The sequence below is a fragment of the Brachycentrus maculatus genome, unplaced genomic scaffold (genome assembly GCF_059751285.1).
Source record: "Brachycentrus maculatus isolate JH-2025_06_01 unplaced genomic scaffold, ASM5975128v1 h1tg000728l, whole genome shotgun sequence".
In the NCBI taxonomy this organism is placed as follows: Eukaryota; Metazoa; Arthropoda; class Insecta; order Trichoptera; family Brachycentridae; genus Brachycentrus; species Brachycentrus maculatus.
In genome coordinates, this window is record NW_028281459.1 from 206,601 (window position 1) to 228,686 (window position 22,086).

A 22,086-nucleotide genomic window follows, 5' to 3' on the forward strand; every position below is an offset into this window, starting at 1 on the left:
ATTATTAGTGAAAAAAAATTTTTGTGATGGAAAATTCATAGTTATTGTAAAATTAATATAAAATAAATAGATATATTATTTTTGAAACCACTCTCCTTATCATTCATCGATCATTTTGTGTAATACCACTTTAAAAAACACTACTTCGTGACAACCGGTTTCGGAATAATTATTTCATCATCAGGTCATATGTAGACTAAAGTAAAATTATTACAGTCCTCCATTTATACAAAACTATTTATATTACCATACCACAAAGTTAACAATGCTTTTATTATAAAAAAATATATTATTCGTAACTCTGTTCTACAATGTAGTCGATTTTTATGTAGTGTTTCCTCTTGGAATATTAATTTAACAATCAATATTTTGTTGTTATCATAATTATCATTAGATAGAAAAAATTACGGTAGTAATAGTAGTGAACAAATATAATATTAGTATTTACAAACTGCAGGTATTAACGCAATAAACAAATACTCGGGATGATTTTCCCACGCCGAAGCGCCAAGGTATATTATTCATTAATTTAAACCCTTATCCGCACCCTAATGGTGCATACGACACTGCATCACATAAATGCAGTGTTATCTTGATCATTAACACATGAAGGAAAGATGATCAGTCCTCCGCTTCAGGTACCAGTCTAGGGTAATATTATACCTTACGTATATTATGTCTACAGTAACCTTCTAAATAAACGTAAGCACTAGAATAACAATATTTGTTAAGATGAAAATTTGACAATGCGAAACAGCTATCAGAAAAATAAATGAATTGGGTAAAATAAAAATTTTGATTCGATTAATATTATTTATAAATTATAATGGAAGCCTGCAAAGTAAATATTTGACGACATACGTTTAAAAAAAAAAAACATTTACATTTTCTTTGTCCTAAGTAACAAGAATCTGATGGTGCTAGAATAAGTCAATTATAAAATTCATACCTTTTCCCCTTATACTTCTAAAAGCAGAAATTCCACTATAATGTTTATCTGTGTTAAAATTTAATATACAGTCATGGCCAATTAACAATTAATTTTAATTCAATTTTGCAACTGGCAGGAATCGCACTTACGACGCCAGTTACATAGTCGAGTTTTCTTACCAATTATATATGCCATGGTGTGGCGCCAACCATTAAAAAGATATATTTTTATCCATATGATTTATAATGAACAAAAGAAACATTATGCCTGTTTCGTTAATATTGCATCATATTGTTTAAAAAGCACTTTTTCGCAAATTTTTATTGAATTGAAGATATCAAAAATTTTGTTTAAATTTGCGAATAATTATTAATTTGAGTAATCATTAATTTTGTTGATTTTATTCCGTTTTTTATACATTTTTTAGTATGAAAGTCTAAGTAATAAGTTTCAAATATGATTTAATTAATTTCAGCGCATTAATTTAAATATCAAATCCGTGATCGCCAACAAGTATAAATACTCTGTAGCTTGAAGAACTAGTATCAGTTAGCCGAATTCGGTAATCTTGTGAACTTGCGTCTAAGTTAGTAATTCAGCACCGACAATGTTTAAGCTGGTAGTGATGTGCACTCTCCTGGCGCTGGCTGCTGCCAAGCCTTCCGTGGTCTACTCGTCTCTGCTGGCTCCCACAGTGTATGGCGCCCCCTCTGCTGTATCTCACCAGTCTCGTGTAGATGTCATCTCGTCACCTGCTCTAGGACTTTCCGCCCCCATTCTGTCTGCTCCTGTAATTTCTTCACCAGTGCTCTCTGCTTACTCTACCCCTATTTTGGGTGCTGCCAATGCTCAATTGGCACTCGCTCCTCAGTCACCCGCCAGTGTGATCAAAGCTACTGGAGTACCCCTGGAAACTATTGATGTCATCAACGCCAGAAATGTCCACTACACCGCCAAAGCACTGAACGCTCACGGGATCTATAAAAGATCAATTGGTGCTTTATCTACCCCATTAGTGTCTGCCTACTCCACACCACTTATTTCTGGTTATTCTTCTTCGGTGATTTCTGGTCCAGTACTATCCAGCCCGTTGATTTCCGCTCCAGTGATTTCTTCTTATTCATCACCCATTGTGTCAGCGTACTCGACTCCTCTTTTATCTGGCCTCACTGGACAGCTGGCACTCGCCCCTCAGTCTCCTGCTAATGTAATCAAAGCTACGGGAGTTCCTCTGGACACCATCGAAGTGGTTAATGCTAGAAACGCTCACTACACCGCTAAAGTCCTGAACGCCCACGGGATTCGCAAGAGGTCCATCGGTGCTATTTCGACCCCACTGCTGTCTGCCTACTCCAGTCCTCTGGTTTCTGCCTATCCCTCTCCTCTCATTTCTACCTTATCTGCTCCTGTAGTATCACCTTACTCAAGATCATTAGTGTCCGCTTATTCTTCTCCCTTGATCAGGTCTCTTCTTGTACCAGGATACTCAACGTCTCTTTTATCGGGAATTGCCACCCCCGGTCTTCAAATTCGCTCTTGGTAATTAAAAATCCCACCGGTACTATTATTACCAATTTATTATTCTTAGAATGCTGAAACCATTATGATTATATAAAATTTAAAAAATAATATTTTTTACGTAATTCAATAAAAAGTAGGATAAATAAGACCGTTTGAATAGCAATACTGTATGTAGTTAAAACTCTGAATTCAGGAAAATTTGACTGATATCATTTCACTGATTGGATGTTTTTCAATATGATACAAGTATTATTGGTGTGATAATATGTATGCTTTGTTATATGCATGTAGTCTCAAATAATAATAAAAATAATTAAGTGAAAAGCAAAGTATCGTTTTTTATATTCCAATTATTATTCTAGATGAAAACCCTACTAAAATATTATTAATGCCATTATTTAACACAAAGACAAAAAAATATGAAGAATTTTGTGCTGAATTTCTCAAAAATATGTAATCATCCATAAATTAGAGAAGAGTTAATGGTTTTCGAATAAACACTCTGAATGTTATAAAAATTGTATAAAATACATTGATTAACGTTAAATTCATATTTTTTTATAATTTCAATAATAATTCATACAATAAGTAAAATACACATATACTGAAAGGAACAATGCTGACTGCTAGATTTGTACATCCTTTCTTCAGGATAAAGTTGTGTCAATGAAAAATAAGTGTGCTGAAAAAACAATTGTAAAAAACTAAAAACTGGATATTTTAATACCAAATTTGACATATGATTCAAAGTGATTATTTTTTACTTGACGTTGTTCATAGTGCAGTATGTCCTATGGTTTTACTGGTATTACTAATTTGCATTTAGGTACATTAAGCATTTGTATAAGAGTTGATGATATTTACCTCTACCGTGTGGTCTCCTCTACTGGTCTCGAATTTAGTCAAGCCGTATACAGGTTTGGTCACCTCGACAGTATTCACTTCTCCAACAGATACAACAGTATTCTGCCTATTCAGCATCTCCATCAGCATACCCTACTTTATTTCATGAAAATAAATTAAAAGTAAACAGCAGTAAATAAATAAAAGTAAATAACGTCTAAAGTAACGAAAAGTAAAATATTTACACTGTAGGTTTATTTTTATTTTGATGGATCTAATAATGTGATTTTAATAAAAAAATAATAATTATCCATAATATAACTGACTCATAAATATAATGCAAAAATTTACTTACTGAGTAAAAATTGGAGTGCACCTTTGATCTTTTTACCTTTTCACTGTAATTTACAAATTCCAAAATCTAAACTACTTATAATCAGATGAAGTGCGAGTGGAAAAATATTGATGTTGCTGATACATTTAAGGTGGACTTTTAAAAAATTATTTTATATTTTATTGCCATCCGTATTCCAAGTACTAAATAATTCTTATGTATAATTCTTCCTATGATGAATTATAAAAATTCCCATTCCAACTTATATAAACATATGGGAGTTTTTTCTCGTTTACTTACATTTATTTTGCCTCTATTTCCTTTCCAATAAAGTAGCAACGTCATTCAAACTGAGTACCATAATTTATAAAAAGCCAACGGGAATTTTTCTAAATTATCTTAGGAAGAATTACACATAAGAATTATTAAGTACCTGGACCGCGGATGATAATGAAATATTAAATAATTTCACCTTAAACGTATCGGTAAAATATCAATATTTTTCTACTCGCTCTACATCATCCGTATCTTATTAAATATATCAAACGCCTGTCTCAAATTTGCAGTGCAGAACTAATCAACTTGCACATATGTTTAACTATATTTCAAGAGTGGTTATTAAATTATCAATGCAATCTAAATAAATAAATGTTATTCATCAATCATGAATAAACTAAAATAAACTTATTTCTGATCGATACAAATCTTAGACAAGGAAATACAAATGTGTTCCCAGGACTCAATGATCTAACGATTGCCATAATCATGGGCGTAACTCGTTATTCACCGGCCAACGACCGATTTGATTTTATGCTGTATACTGATAATGTAGTGCTTCTCGTTGATAGTAAAAATATCCATAAGTGATAATGACCAAGTAATTTGTTGATTGATGTAAACAAAACCAAAGATACGGTTTAAAATCAGATTTATGTAGGCAATGGTAAATTATAATTTTATAATAAACCCTTATCCGCACCTAATGGTACATAGGGCACTGCATCAAATTGATGCGGTGTTGTCTTGATCATTACTTACATGAAGGCAAGATTACTCTTGCGCTTCAGGAACCAGTCCAGGGTAATATTAAATAAATATTTCAGTGTAAATCACTAATATTTATTTTCACCTCCCCCCTGGGAATCGAACCCGGGACCTCCAGCACGGTAGCTAAACACGCTGACCATTACACCACGGAGGCGGAGGCAATAGTAAATAGTAAATGATATTTTTTAAATTAAGTATTTCGGTAGTATGTTCTCAAGGAATGAAAACGTTGATAAACATTGAGGTAGTTAATTTTTCATAACTTCATCTGTTCTTTATGGTTCACTCCAAAAATTAATGCAATATTAATTAATTGTTAATTTTACGAAGGCAAGGAAATCGGTCTTACGCTTCAGGTACAAGTCTAGACTGCACATATGCACAATAAAGAAAACAATGTACGACAGGAGTTTAAATGGTGAATTATAAGAATAATGCGAGGAGTACTTCAAATGCTTGTTAGCAGGCAGGTCAGAACTTAGAATAATTGGCGAGTATTTATTATGTAATGGAATGAATGTGGAATAAGCTATAATGTTTTCATAGGCAGAATGATGTGGTGTTTTATTTCTGGCTATCTCTGAAGGAAAACAGCTTAATAGTCAGATAGTTAATTCAGTTGTTCTCAATGAAGCATCATTTATAAGTTCAGGCGCCAATGTGGACTTTTTTTTTAAGGCATAACTCGCAAAACGTCTTTTTTAGATGCTTGTCTGCAGGTAGGATAGTAAGGATAGGGAAGGTAAATGTGAAAAATACACCCAAGCCAATTATTATTATTTATTTTTTAAATTCATTTTGCAATTGGCGAGAATCGAACCCGCGCAGTCAGTTCTGCAGTCGAGCGTCTACCCAACTACGCCACGGCGCCTGTCATTGTGAATCATAATAAATTGTAAATTAAAATTTGAGTTGAGAAATACGAATATTTATTTGGACCTCTCTGAGTAACGGATTTAGGACGGTAAACGAAGCAGTAACCACTGTACTACTGAGGCGGATAAACAAAATAAGAAATACAATATTTTATACTTAGTACGTGCACGAGTATTTTTTTTGGTTTTTTTGATGCAGGAAATGCATATTAAATCGCTTTACAAACACGTTAATAAACAAAAAAATAACGTGTTGAAGGTACTACATATTTCAATAATTAACGGATAGGTTTTATAATGTCTTGTACAGGTAGTCCTTAAAAACTTTATTCAAATTTACTGCCTGATATTAGAAATAAAACAAGTTTTACCTAGTATCTTTGTGAAAGCACTGTACTAACAGAAATATGTCAACAATGAAAAAATTTAATTATATAATATGCAACTGGACAACGAACAAAATACATGTCACTTGCATATTATATCAGTTTTATAACTGTAATACGTTCACAAGGATAAGTATAAATACTGTGGATTTCAATTGCATACACCAGTCAATCGGGATACATAATTTACTAGACTTGTCTCTAAGTTATTATATTAACGCATGTCACAATGTTGAAACTGGTGGTGTTGTCCGTGATTCTAACTCTGGTTACTGCCAATCCTTTCTTGCCCTACCCTTATCCTCTATTTGCTCCCCCCGTACTCTCTGCCATCCCTGCACCAATCTTGCCAGCTTACTCCTTTCCCATGGGATCTGGCTATTCATCTCGCAGCTCTCCGATTCTCTATAATGTGATCAAGGCCTCAGTGGACAGTAACATTTACCCAGAATACACTCCTGAGGCTATTGACAACCGTGAAAACCTTACAAGGTTAGTACAAGGAATTTCAACCCTAATTATTTATAGTACATATATACTACATACATATAAAGGCGAAGAATATTTGCAAGAATAGAGTGGTGTAGCGTTCTATTCTCTCTGCCTTCCCCTGCGGAGAAGCGGCGTGATGGTTAGTTAGTTTTATATATATATATATATATATATATATATATATATATATATATATATATATATATATATATATATATATATATATATATATATATATATATATATATATATATAATATAAAAAAATGTTTGTACATTATGATGTACTACAAGTATATTATGTAATTTTTTTTATTCTACAGTTTTTAATTTTTGAGTTAGTCTTCTTAATGTAATTAACAGGAATGCCATTAATTTAACTTTTTCATTCAAACCCTTATCCGCATCCCAATGTTGCATAGGGCACTGCATTATATAAACGCAGTGTTATCTTGATCGTAAACACATGAGGAAAGGCGATCAGCCCTCCGATTCAGGTACCAGTCAAGGGTAATATTGAATAAATATTAGAGTGAAAAAATCACTTAACTTTATTTGACGACCATTTTGTGCTGACCATTACACTACGAATGGCGGACAAAAAATATATACTACATCGATAATATGTATAGGTACTGCAAGAAAACATAATAGAATACTATGATATTATATTGTGTTTACTTGTAGTAGAAAGTCTATTTCTTTCAGTTTTACATCGGGGATCATACAAGTTAGTCAGGCAAAGCATTAAAAAAATACGTATCGTATTTAAAAAAAAGAATAACTTGGAACTAAAAAAATTGTACTTATTTATATGTGACTGTTATTAGCACATGGGTTTATAGGACAGTGCATCAAATCGACGTATTATTAATTTGATGGTTTTATATGAAGGCAAGCGATTCCTGCTATTAAGGTACCAAAGGAGAAAAAACACATTTATTTTGAAATCAGGACATCAAAAATGGTAGCCAAATGTCGTGTGAAGGCGAACAACGATTTGGAAATACTAAAAATAATACTTCCAATAATAGCAAAGATGCATTCAATATACGAGTATAACATTGAATAAGTGTGTCTAAGGCCATTTATGTTTATAAACATTATTTTTTAAGAAAGAATTGAATAACATTTTTTTCTTTTATATCCATACTATTATTATTATTGTTATTATGGCTATCCATTTTTTTGTATTTTTTGGTAAATACCACTATTTCTAATATGACATGTCGCTCACTCCTTTCAAGAACGTCATTAATCAAAAATCGTCAATTTTTAGTTGTGCATGTTTTCTGAATGCCCAGAAAATGAACTATATCCCAGCAAAACAGGCATATTTTTAATATTTACCCGCTAGAAGGCAGATTTTTTAAAAAAATATACTATTTTTTTTTCAAATGGAGAAAAACCTTCAAGTTTTACCTAAAAAGATCTGTACCACAGTAAAAAGTTCAATAAGTGGCTAGTAGTTTATTTTTAAAACATTGTATTATATTTTTAAACTTCAAAAACGTTCTCCTGAAAAATCAAGTTTATTTATTTATGATGTTCTTGAAAGGAGTGAGCGATGTGTTTTGATGCATTCCGCATCATTTAACACGGTGTTTAAAAATTATACGGATACATTGAAATACGTGTCATTATAGATTTTAGGAAAAAATGATATTTAACAAGTGAAAATGAAATTAAAAAATGGTCTAATTTATATCTCTTAGTATCTTTCTTTTCCAGGATTGCAGAATCTGTCTACTCCCGTCCGCTACTGGCTGTCTATAATACGCCGGCAATAAATGAATTCATAAAAGGTCAATCGATAGCTGAAGACCAGTAGTCTCGGTGTACTCTAGTCCCTTGGAATCTGTATACTCCAACCAGCTTGACCGTGGCGTTTGCTTACCCTGCTCCCCCGCTGTTATCCTGTTACACGATTTTGATCTTATTCACCTGCTAACCCGTTCACGCCTCGTGATTAAAACAAATTCAACTATAAAACTTCATCTTATCCTTATCCGCACCCAATGGTGCATAGGGGACTGCATAGTATTGATGCAATGTTATCTTTGACGTTATTTACATGAAGGCGAGGTGATCACTCCTGCGCTTCAGGGAACAGTCCAGAGTAATATCAAATAAATACTAGAGTGGAAAATCACTAATATTTTCAATATTATTCATACTTAAAGCATACTTATATTAATAACATTTTTGTAAAAAATAAATAAGCACTAATATTCATTTTCACCCCCCTTGGGAATCAAACCTGGGACCTTATTACACCGCGGAGGTGGATAACAATAAAACACTGCCCAATATCAATGCAATGTTATCTTGATCGTTAACTACACAGTGGCAATGTGATTAACCCTGGGCTTCCGGTAAAAATTCAGATCAGATTAAACGAATAATAGAGAAAAATAATAACCAACGCATTTGCTTATTTGAGAATATCCTAATTTGATAAAAATGAAGAATCATACACATTTTCTATAATTATAAATTATACTTATGCAGTATTATGCATATTATACTTGTTGGTATCTCAACATATCTATATGAATAAAAATACGGAAATCTGGGCATTTACGGGACTAAAGACCTGGCAGGTTTACATGAAAACTTATGTATCACTCGTGTAAAATTCTCCATTCTACCGGTGATTGACAATCACACTTCTCAAGTTATATTTATGATTTAATTCAAAATATTTTGCTACTTCTTTGGTGACATCTAAAATTGAAATTGATAAGTCTTTTAGTAGCAGAAACTCTCTCGGAATGTATGCAAGATTTACGAAAAGAAAATATTATCATTTTAATTTTCGTCAAACTTATATTGTCACCAGTTCTATTATTTTATTTTTTCGTCCACAATATTTTGAATGTGTAGAAATTCTTGTGCTTAGGAATTTTTTAATAAGTACTAGTGAACTATAAATGAAGTTAATTCGAACCCTTATCCGCACCCCAATGGTGCATAGGGCACTGCATTATATAAACACAGTGTTATCTTGATCGTTAACACACGAAGGAAAGGTGATCAGCCCTCTGTTTCAGGTATGTACCAGTCCAGGGTAATATTAAATAAATATTAGAGTGAAAAAATTACTTGTATTTATTTGACTCCCCTAGTAATCGAACCCGGGACCTCCAGAACGGTAGCCGAGCGTGCTGACCATTACAGTACGGAGGCGGACGAATTTAGTTAAAAATTGTGTTTTAGACCCAAATATATTTGGACCAGGATAATTAATGTCTATTATTCATATCAGATGTTAAAGTTGATAAATATTGACGTTGTATTATTGTAATAATAAACTTCCGTGATGGCAGCCTCGATTGTATCACTCCACTAGATCATAATCAAGAGAAAATTAAATACTCCGGTACTATTAATTATCCGCACGAAACAGAATAAACGAGAGACTTCCTTAATAAAGATTGCTTTCGCGAATGATCCGCTAAAAGAGGTGGAATACATTACGCCGACTTTGAAAATTGTATTAATTTCTGTAAAGAATAATTTTGGCAGAGTTCGGCAAGCGCTGTCAAGGGCGCCCGGAGAAGGGGCCATGACACGCGCTCCGTCCCTTTCCTTCTCACCGGAACGGTCAACCCGCGACAAGGCCGGCGACTTTTAATTTAAAAAAAGTATCCACCTAAACTAGAGCTAAATGTGGATATCGTAAAGATCAATGACGTATGATTTACCGGCTCGGGTTTGTCCACTGGAAGTTAAACGATTCGTATAAATAGCGCGCGATGCGTGTTTTCAGTATCAGTCAACCGAATTCGGTTATCTAGTGAACTCGTGTCCAAGTCGATAAATCAACACAGACCACAATGTTCAAGCTGGTGGTGTTGTCCGCTCTCCTGGCCCTGGCTGCTGCCAAGCCCTCCCTCTCCTACTCCACCCTGGTGGCTCCTGCCGTGTACGCCGCCCCCTCAGCCGTGTCCCACCAATCCCGTGTGGATGTGCACTCATCCCCCGTGGTGGCCTACTCCGCTCCGTTGGTGAAGACCGTCGAGGTTGCCGCTGCCCCCGCCGTGTACGCCGCTCCCGAAGTGTACGCCGCTCCTCAAGTGTACGCCGCCCCCGCCGTGTACGCCGCCCCCACCGCCGTGTCTCACCAGTCCCGTGTGGATGTCCACTCATCTCCCGCCATCGCCTACTCCGCCCCCGTGGTGTCCGCTTACTCCGCTCCCGCTGTGTCTGCCTACTCTACCCCGGTAGTGTCCGCTTACTCCGCTCCCGCCGTGTCTGCCTACTCCACCCCGGTAGTGTCAGCCTACTCAGCCCCTGCCCTGTCTCACTACTCCGCCCCGGTGCTGTCCGCCTACTCCGCTCCCCTGGTATCTGAATACCACGCCGGAGAGCTGGCCCTCGCTCGCGGCTCCCCCGCTAACGTGATCAAGGCTACCGGAGTTCCCCTCGAGACCGTCGATGTTGTCAACGCCAGAAACGCCCACTACACCGCCAAGGCCCTGAACGCTCACGGAATCCACAAGAGGTCCATCTCCGCCTACTCCGCCGTTGTTGCTCCTACTGCCGTGTCTCACCAGTCCCGCGTTGACGTGCACTCTTCCCCCGTCGTGGCTACCTACTCCGCCCCGGTGGTGTCCGCTTACTCCGCTCCCCTGGTCAAGTCTTACTCCACCCCCATCGTCTCTGCCTACTCCAGCCCCCTGGTGTCCGCCTACTCCAGCCCCCTGGTGTCTGCCTACTCCAGCCCCCTGGTCTCTGCCTACTCCAGCCCCCTGGTGTCCGCCTACTCCACCCCGGTGGTGTCCGCGTACTCCGCTCCCCTGCTGAAGTCCAACGTTGTGTCCGCTTACTCAACATCCGTTGTGTCTGGACACGCCGCCCCCGCCTACAGCGTCCACCCTTGGTAATTCGGGAAATATTGTTCCTAGACATGGATAATGAAATTGATATTTATTTTAATTGATACCTCATTATAAGTTTAAAACCGAAAAGAAATTTGAAAAACCAAAACGAAAGCGAGCCATTGGAACCAGGAAAGTACGACTGACACGATTTCAAGTTTTGAACGACTGAAATTATTTGGAATTGAGTTTTTGTGTACTTACTCTAATGTAAGTATTACATAGGCTCCACAAAATTGATATAATTAAATAAAAAAATAAAAAAATATGCAACTCTTTTATTGATTACAAACCCAACCCCATAAAATACTTAATACCATATTTCCAATAATATGTGTTTTAAAAACTAAAATGATACAATAGAATAAGCTTCAAAATATGCGATTTTAATTCAACACCAGAAGTTTTATTGTCATTACTTACTATTCAGAGCATTTCGCAAAATAACATCACACACTTAATATATACACGAATATTTCCTTCCATTAGTAGGTGAAACACGTAAATTTATCTCGCCTTGCAAAACTAATATGCAGATTACAAATATATTAGTCTGCCAAGCATGTTCAAGCAGCCACATAATTTCTGCTGGACAGAGTAGATAGGCACATGTAGGTATGTTACGTACATAATTATATCTGCTAAATATGCTGTGGCCATATCCTGTATCCTCGAATATTTCTTTGTAGATGGCCTTGTGACCACGCCTATATTACAATGAAACTGGATAAAGACAAATAAAACAAGTAAACGAGATCAAATATCACCAGCGATTCAAGATGTCGTTTGTGTTCAACGTCGAAGGTCATAATAAAGGCGGAATAGTCGCTTTACTATAATATCTGAAATATATTTGGAGTATCGCCTCCGTACTTTAAAAGTGGTGAGTACGTTTGACTCCATGCTTCAGGTTCCGTATTCAGACTTTAGTGTGTCATTCCTATTTTTTCTGTGAAGTATTTTTACTCTTCAAAATTGTTCTTGTCTTTTCGTTGGTTATGATAATAAATTATTTAACCCTGTAAGGTGCAAACCAGGGAACACAAAAATAATTAGATACAGAATTATACATGATTCCTTTATGATTTCAGAACACCAAAGTAAGACTCCAAACAATTCTGACAAAATCATAATATTTGGAGATTTATGTAGATATTTTAATGACCTCCTTATGGATAGTAAACTACTGAAAAAATTAATACCATGATAATTAGAAGATGAACATGAGGAGTTAAAAAAATGTTTTAAATCCTTATTAAAGTATAATTAATATACTTTAATAAGGATTAATAAGGATCCTCAAGCACAAGAGCATAGTGTCTTATTTAGAGAATTAAAAAAATAAGATTTATTAAATGTAAAAAATTCCACTTGGTAAATTGAAGTTAACCATTTTTTGTATCATTGTTAAAATAACAAATAAATTAAATAAATATGTAATGTAAAATATTTATTGGGTGATTCACACATTGAAAAATGTTTACGTCGTAATTGCATTTGGCATGGCCATAGTTCGTTTTGGTTAAAGTGATATTGTAAAAATAATATTACATTTTTTTAACAAACTTAAAAATATTTTTAAACAACTCATTTTGGTTCGCTAAACCGTGTTGATTAGAACTAAGATATTTTTTTAAATGTTGGGGATCATAATAACATGAATACATATCGCTCACTCCTTTCAAGAACGTCATAAATCAAAAAAATTGATTTTTCAGGAGAACGAACGTTTTTAAAGATTAAAAATATAACACAATGTATTAAAAATAAATATCAAGCCACTTATTGAACTTTTTACTACGCAACAGATCTTTTTAGGTAAAACCCAAAGGTTTTTTCTCCGTTTGAAAAATATTTAGTATATTTCAAAAAATAATTAAATAATACCTTTTCTTCAAAATGCAAAAAAACAACACTTTCCGCCCTGGAGCGGGTAAATATTAAGTTAAAAATATGCAGCTTTTGCTGGGATATAGTACATTTTCTAGGCATTTCGAATACACGCACAACTGAAAATTGACGATTTTTGATTTATGACGTTCTTAAAAGGAGTGAGCGATATGAGTAACAGTGTAAAAATTGACGGTAAATTTAGCATCGACAAACACATTAAATTTACTTTCTCAAAAGTTAGTCAGTACCCTTGTTCCATTACAGTATAATAATAGTCTCACTTAATAATCATCGATTTGTATGATTGCCTTGCACTACATTTTTAGCACACACGTACAAGATCATTTTAAGTATGTGTGGACAGTAATAATAGTTTTCAAATTCGAATTATCTAAAAAAACTACATACGAGTATACACACATATCGCTCACTGCCTTCAAGAACGTCATAAATAAAAAATCGCCAATTTCCAGTTGTGCGTGTTTTCGGAATGTCCAGAAAACGTACTATATCCCAGCAAAAGCGGCATATTTTAAACTTAATATTTACCCGCTACAGGGCAGAAAGTGTTGTTTTTGCATTTTGAAGAAAAGGTATTGTTTAATTATTTTATTAAATAAACTAAATATTTTTCAAATGGAGATAAAACCTTCAGGTTTTACCTAAAAAGATCTGTTGCACAGTAAAAAGTGGCTTGATATTTATTTTGAATACATTGTGTTATATTTTTAACTTTAAAAACGTTCTCCTGAAAAATCAAGAATTTTGATTTATGACGTTCTTGAAAGGAGTGAGCGATATGTAATATGAAAGTTATTTGGTGCTATTATTATTTTTTAAACAAAATATTCATTTAAAAAAATCAATATATAATAATATATCTTCAATTCATAAAAAGCTAGCAAAAGTAAGCAAGCTGTTAAGTGTGTTTAAAATAAATGATGGACTTATGGTATTCATAAAGTGCTTACCCAAAAAAACCATCACCTACCTACAACATAATTCGATTTTATGTATTACGTTTTTAATTTAAGCGTATGTTTTGTTAATTGTAGGGTGTCTTTTAAAAACTATTGATTAATCATTGTCTTGCGATATTTTTTTAATACGTGTTATATTCTTTTTGTTAAAATTGAGAATTTTGGTGAAAAAAACTTATCATTTATCACTTTGTGTAATACCACTTAAAAACGCTAATTTATGACTATGTAATGAAATGGCATGACTGTAGTTCATGACTATTGTCATGAAGCAGTGTTATTAAGTGGTATTACACGAAGATTAATGATAAGAAGAATGTTCTTAAAATTTCACTGCGATAAGAAAAGATGAAAAATATTTCTTTCTACGACGGTTATCCTGCGTCGAAAGTTTGAAAGTAAGGACTTTTCCATAGTCCTATGTATTCAAACCCGTTCTCAACTGGTTTTCTAGCTTTACCATTACTGGATATCTATTTTTAAGTCTTGGTGCTAAATTTCCGTTACGGATCCTGAAGTTCAATGCACCGTTCCAATATCACGTAAATACCTTTAAAGGTTTACTACATTTTGAGTGTCTCCAAATACTTATTTTCAAAATGTTGTAAATAAATTATCTGGTCAAATTATAAGCTTAAATACTAAAAATGAAAATAATATTTTCTGGCGTTTCTCATGTGTGTGATTATAATCCAGGATTCGGACCTCACATACTAATAATAGAGTTTCTGCTTAATAAAAAGCTTCTTTTCATCTCACCAATAGATATCTCTAGTGCAGTTCTAGTAATTCAAGAATAATGACTCAAAATTGGTTCATATATAAAGAACTTCCAAGAATTTGAGTAGTGTGTTTGTCACAAATTGGTAGAATTGGTGAATGTTACAAGTGTGTAAAGTGATCACTTAAACCAGCCTATGACGGTCGTCAGCCCCGTAAATGTCCAGACTTCCATATTCTTCTTCATCTTTGATGATCAAAAAATAATACACCTTTAAAGGTCTTTATGTTATTATTAAATTAAGTTTTACTTGTGAAGATGTACAAATATGGAAGAGGCGAAGATTGTGTACAAAGAAAGATTGGTGTGGCGTTCTATTCTCTCTGCCTATCCCTGCGGGGAAGCAGCATGATAGTAAGTTAGTTTAATTAGTATGGTGTTTAAAAATGACGAGGAATGTATTCTTCTTCTTTCTGTACCACTTCTAACGAAGATCGGCAATCATCATGGCTATCTTCAGTTTTGATGCTGCAGCTCGGAATAGAGATTTGGTGCTTCTGCCAAACCATTGTCATTGGTTTTTCAGCCATGATGTCCTTCGGCGTCCTTGAGTATTAGGTGGAGAAGACGATATATTTCATTTCTCATGACGTGTCCAAGGAATGTATAGAATCACTTATTACAACAGATTTTAAGAAATAGTGGTATTTACCAAGTAAAACTAAAATGTTGTGATTTGTATTTTGTCTTTTCCATTTTGTATTTGCCATTTGTGTTGATAGATATTATTTCAAAGTGACTGCCGGATCAATTAATGAAACTCTTTGTGTTAATATAAAGTAATATTAGCATATCTGAATTAATTAATACATTTTTAAAGGGACCACATTTTTAAATAAATTTTAATCTATGTAAAATATAAACAACACGGATAATATTATCATGACAGTTTTTGCGGATCCGCGGTGTTGTCAAATGAGATCACGAACTGGCTCTAAAGAGACATCTCGCACAACTTTTTCATCCGACAAATCATAAGTTACATACTAAGAAAACGTGAAAAAATGCCGTGGAAAAGCTCATGAAGTTGGAAATAAACTTTTTATAACAATATTTTGTAGAAACACTTTTCTTGGAATACTAAGAAAATTACATCAATTTTATTTTATTTTATTTATGATGGTGTGTTAAAGTCTATTAATTTTTGTTAATATACCATTCTTAAAAGGGGATCAGAAATAAATCAGTTAAACAATAAAGTGTTGATAATTATTTAAGTTAAAGGCTGATGAATAGTGTAAAGTTTCAGGTGGAGGAGCAATTATTAAAATATTTTAAATATGACAAAAAAATAGGTTAAAAAATATTTAAACAAAACCGAAGCGGAATAAAAAAAGTACGTTTTAAAAAATGGAAGAGGAACAAAAGCTAATAAATCAGTGATGCAAATAATATATGATAAAAAATTGAATCCGAAATAAGTGAATAACTGAAAAATTAGCTTGTAAAAGTTCAAGTAATTACGAATTAAAATAAATATACTACAATTGCTATTTTCTTTGAATCCTATTAGCACCCTTCATTTAACATAAAAGAATTAGGGAACATACGTTTGATTTTGAAAAAATATGATTGATTTGTCGCACGACAAAAAATGTGTCTTGTCTCTAAATGTTTTTCTTTCTATTTCTGTTCCACCAATTATCTCGTTATGAACGCATTAGAATTTGAATACGAATCGTTAACGATCAATAGAAATTTGTTCTATGATCGACCGATACAGTACATGGTTGAACGACCGTGATATTGATTTCAAGTTTGTATGTTGATTGAATATTCCAAGGGAACGACATAGAATTTCCTAAGAATTTTCTAGAAAATAATGTGGTTTAGCAGTGTGTACCAACCTTAATTGTAAATTATTTTCAACATTGTCAATTTTAATAAATAAATTGATGTAGGAATGCAGCATATTGAATGATTGTTTTTTTTAATGGTAGCATTGTAAAAATATATATATACATTGATCACAAGCATATACCTATACCAGTATTTTGTAACAATTTATTTGCAAATTTATTTACTCTTTAAATAACCATTAATTTTTAAAGGGTTAAGAAGTTATCGTTTTTGTACATATATTGTTTTTATATGAAGAAAGATGGAAGGCTGAGAAGCCCGGGGCTTCAATAATGGGCAAAATGGTGAACATTAAACAAGTGTATAAAGTGATCACTTAAGCCAGCCAAATGCCAGATCGTAAGTTCTAGGATGCTCAAAGTTCTTTATTCTTTCATATAAAAATAATAGAAATTTCATATCAAGTTAAGACACATTCAATATTAAAATTAAACATTTAATGAAAAATCACTTTCCATAATTCAATTTAATATATGAAAAATAAGTAAAACCATGTACTTAATAAGTTTATTTAAATGACTCAGTATTATTTATTGATTTGGCATTAACTTTGTGGAATGATATGATTATTTTATTAAAATTAAACCTAACCCCCCTCCCTATATTTATTAACCTATATATACACCTAAATATATTTTTGTTCGTTAGTTTTAATTTGTACCAAAAGTTGAAAACATCTGCCGTTTTCAAAACTAGTCGTAAATAAAATAAAACTCATTGAAGTGGTATATTCAAGTGTTTAATTTAAATAAATTAAATTACTCAGCATTGATTTATTTAAAACCATGTTTTTCCAATTGGAACCTCAAAATAAAATAATTATAAATAAAGAAATAAATTGGCCGAAGCTCATACTGGTAATAAAATCAATCAAACCCTTATTCGCACCCCAATGGTGCATAGGGCACTGCATCATATAAACGCAGTGATATCTTAATCATTAACACATGAAGGAAAGGTGATCAGCCTTCTGCTTCAGGTACCAGTCCAGGGTAATATTGAATAAATATTAGAGTGAAAAAAATCACTTATATTTATTTGACCCTCCCTGGGAATTGAACCCGGGACCTCAGAACGGTTGCCGAGCGTGCTGACCATTACACTACGGAGGCGGACGAATAATAAAAAGCAATTGAAATATTCTCGAGATAGCTTTTTTGTATATTACATTTGCTGTGTAAGAGCTTTATAGGAATCGTTCGATTGCGAAATAATGAATTTCTTCGGGTAAAATTTAGCATTCAAAGTTCAAGATCTCGTTCAGAACGAGTTGAATCACCGACCACGCCAAGACTTTGAGCACGTATTCAATAATAATTACGTTTACAAGACCACGCCATATTACTTACAAAAGTTGCACCTTGTAAATATCCAGGTGCTTTCCGTTTAGTTAAATGAAGTCAACTAGATTGCGGTTTTGTAATTGCCCCTAATATCAGACTGGTATGCGTCGACAAGGTCGAGATACCTTATATAATTGTTCTGGTATTGAAATAATATGTACTAGTGGCTACTTCGATTTACGCAATAAATTACAGTTCGCACGGTCACATTATTTTTTCTTGGTATCAAATTGATACGATTAATATTTTTTTAAATTTATGACTAATTCATTTAAATTAAATATATATATATATATATATATATATATATATATATATATATATATATATATATATATATATATATATATATATATATATATATAAATATATATATATATATATATATATATATATATATATATATATATATATATATATATATATATATATATATATATATATATATATATATATATATATATATATATATATCTATATATATATATATATATATATATATATATATATATATATATATATATATATATATATACACATATGTATAAATATATATGTATATGTTAAAAAAAAACAAATGATAACAAATTCAATCTCGATAATTATTTGCAGATATAAAGTATGTATGTATATGGAAACGTATTCAGAACAATAAATAATTATGTATGTGTTATATCTAAAAATTATGACTAACAAGCTGGTTTTTCCATAATTTAAATATGACTTTAAAATCATTTTGTACATCTGGAACTGCATTCAGAACAATAAATAACCATTGTAGATAAAATACCAGTCGTCCCATAAATTAAAAAAATATATATGTTGCGCTATTAATATTTGCAAACAAAAGAACAGGATTCGTAGTGCTTTCAGATAGAATTCTAAATATTGTCATACTCCCACAGCTCGAGAAACTGGTATTCTTAGTAGAAGTTTAGTTATGTTATTTCTTCTTGTATCGCATCGTGTTCCTGACAGGTAAGGCTTTAGTGTTAACGTCATATCCTGTTGGTATTTAATTGCAAAAGGCTCCAGAAGGAAATGTCAACCTCTTTAGTAAAAAAAATAAACGTATAAATCTAGCTATGCAATTACTCGTATATGTTTACTAACGTAATTGTACATAATGCACTATTTAATGAATATTATAAAGTATTCAATTATCATTTATTAAATAAATTTGTAAAGTTAAGTGGCTTTTATAATAATTAGATTATAGATAAAGAAAATGATGCAGAACATTATTTTATATTATTTGGTTAATTTTTACTCTTATTTAAGGCTGAACACCCAGATTTCACGCGTATTTTTTTAGAATATATGTATATATTGGAATTGGATATAAAACACGTTACCTCTCAATAACTCATCTTTCAAAAAACATATATTTATTTCGAAGTAAAACTTATTTTTTTCAATATAAAATCGTTGTTTTAAGAAAAATTCATTCAATGTTTATTTAAAGCTCATTCAATAACATTAAATGTAACCTTGGTTTAAAGAAAATTAAGTAAAGGTTTATCAGTTATTAAACCTTAACGCTTTTAAAGATGAAAACTAGAATAAATATTTACGGATATTTTAAAGAGACTTTCCTTTTTTCGATTTTAATTGTTTTTAAATGTTTTCATAAAAATGTGTTAAAAATATTAATTCCTACCATAAAGCATTATGATTGTGTTCATATTGTGTGAAATATAAAAAATGGAAGGAAAATTGAAAATATTATTGCGTGTATTATAGATATACGTATCGGTAATATTTTTGTTTGTTTGTAAGTGTTTTTAAGTTCCTACGGTGTTGTAAAAATTATTTAATAAATTAATGATAATTTTCATATAAAATTCCTAAATTTTGAGAAATAATATAAAACATATATTTGGTGTATTAGATTTCGTAAATCAAAATGTAAATTAAACAATATATAGCAATCTTCGTTTAATATATGGTATGTGAGATTGAACCAAGTATGGATGACAAAAAACAAAATACAAATAAGTTTCAATCCTAAGAATAAACATAAGATTAATATAAGGTATGATTACTCATTCTATTTGTGGAATAAAAAGAACCTGTGTGTCTAAATAAAGAATTTCGTCATTGCAGATCTGTAACAATAAAAGTAAGATTTGTAAATAAACTTTTCAGATTTGATTTTTTTTAAATAATATCCATTGTTAAACACTTTAATTTCAATATTTGATAATCTAATCAATCGAACAAAAAAATAATCAGCATACTAAGCCTCATTTTCTGGATTATTTTCTATGTGTGTTATCAGAAGAATATGCTTAGAGTCTCGATATCGCATATTCTTCTTCATCTTTGTTGAGATAAAAAACTAATAAGAAATATATAATAAAAAAATAATGAAAACCCTTATCCGCACCCCAATGGTGCATAGGGCACTGTGTCATATAAACGCAGTTATCTCGATCGTTTACACATGAAGGAAAGGTGATCTGCCCTCCGCTTCAGGTACCAGTCCATGGTAATATTGAAAAAATATTACAGTGAAAAAATCAATTATATTTATTTTACCCACCTTGGGAATCGAAAATAAGAAATAAATGTTTCAAAATAATTTTCAAATACTCCGAATCCAAAAATTTATGACAATAAAATCATTTCGGCTATATCACATGAAAAAATAACTGTTCTACGCCAAGATTCGAATCCATTTTTTTTTCATCTTAATTTTTTAATAAATATATATCTGACCAGATAAGGTAGATGCGACAAAATTGACCCCACAATCTGACACTGTATCCAAAGAAACGTTGACCTTTGAATGAACATTACTATTGATTTGTCTTAGAAAACAATATATTGGAAATAAGTAAGCCCATTTTATTTATTGTTTCGGCATTAACTTTGTGGTAAGACATGTTACAATGATTAAAGAAAACACTTGTTTTTTACCACTTGAGTTTTATTAAAGACTACTAGTTTCAGAATTTAAACTTCCATCATTCAGGTCTGTATAATAACTAACAATCTGTTATTATACAGACCTGAATGATGGAAGTTTAACTTCCGAAACTAGTAGTCTTTAAAAAACTCAAGTGGTAAAATACAAGTGTTTTCTTTAATCATTATAAGTAAGCCCGCCAATGAATAAATATAAAACAAATCGTAAAGCGACCTTGAGGTAGTATTAAAAAATAGCACTGTATAAATTTTCTAAAATTATTATCATTATTTGTACCATCTTGTTTTCTTTTTGATTGCCATAGGTAGTTGCAGATTTGCAACGACGATATATAAATACCGGTTTTTACCACACCCACCCCTTTTACTGCGTACTAATACAAGGCATTTGCCGCCAGTCTTAATTCCATCCATTATTTTTACTATCTTGGGAGCAAGTGATCTTTACAATTTCCTTAACTTGTTTTATTGTCGTCCTGCAAACTGGGTAAGGCTCTCTCCCTGCGAGGTGATTACTATAATAATATCTTTTGTTTTGATCTTATAATTATGCTATTATCCTTAACGAAAACCCATAATTATTACATAGCGTTAAATTGATCACATTTTAACACATAAAATTATAAAAATATAAATTGTTGATGAATAAACTTCAACATTTTGAGTGTGTCCAAATACTTGTTAACAAAATCTGGAGTATCTCCAATTACGGGAGTTATTTTCATATTATTTTTTTGACATCTCATCAAAGATGAAGAAGATTATGGAAGTCTGGGCATTTACGGGGCTGACGACCGTCATAGGCTGGTTTAAGTGATCACTTTACACACGTGTAACATTCACCAATTCTACCCATTATTGACAACCACACTACTCAAATTCTTGGAAGTTCTATATATATGTACCAATTTAGAAACCTTGTTCTTGAATCACTAAAACTTCACTAGAGACATCTATTGGTGAGATGTAAAGAAGTAAATGTCTAGA

The 22,086-nt window shown here is 32.3% G+C and overlaps 2 protein-coding genes across 2 annotated transcripts; both read left to right on the forward strand.

Moving 5' to 3' along the window:
• The first annotated feature begins 1,512 nt into the window (after positions 1 to 1,512).
• On the forward strand, positions 1,513 to 2,620 carry LOC148300388 (uncharacterized). The gene has a single exon (XM_088274870.1). It carries the CDS (start codon positions 1,539 to 1,541, stop codon positions 2,472 to 2,474), a length of 936 nt encoding a protein of 311 aa, XP_088130996.1. The 5' UTR covers positions 1,513 to 1,538; the 3' UTR covers positions 2,475 to 2,620.
• A 7,581-nt stretch (positions 2,621 to 10,201) lies between these two features.
• On the forward strand, positions 10,202 to 11,405 carry LOC148300389 (uncharacterized). Its single transcript, XM_088274855.1, has one exon. The coding sequence runs from the start codon at positions 10,268 to 10,270 to the stop codon at positions 11,315 to 11,317; it is 1,050 nt and encodes a 349-aa protein (XP_088130981.1). The 5' UTR covers positions 10,202 to 10,267; the 3' UTR covers positions 11,318 to 11,405.
• The last annotated feature ends 10,681 nt before the right edge of the window (positions 11,406 to 22,086 follow it).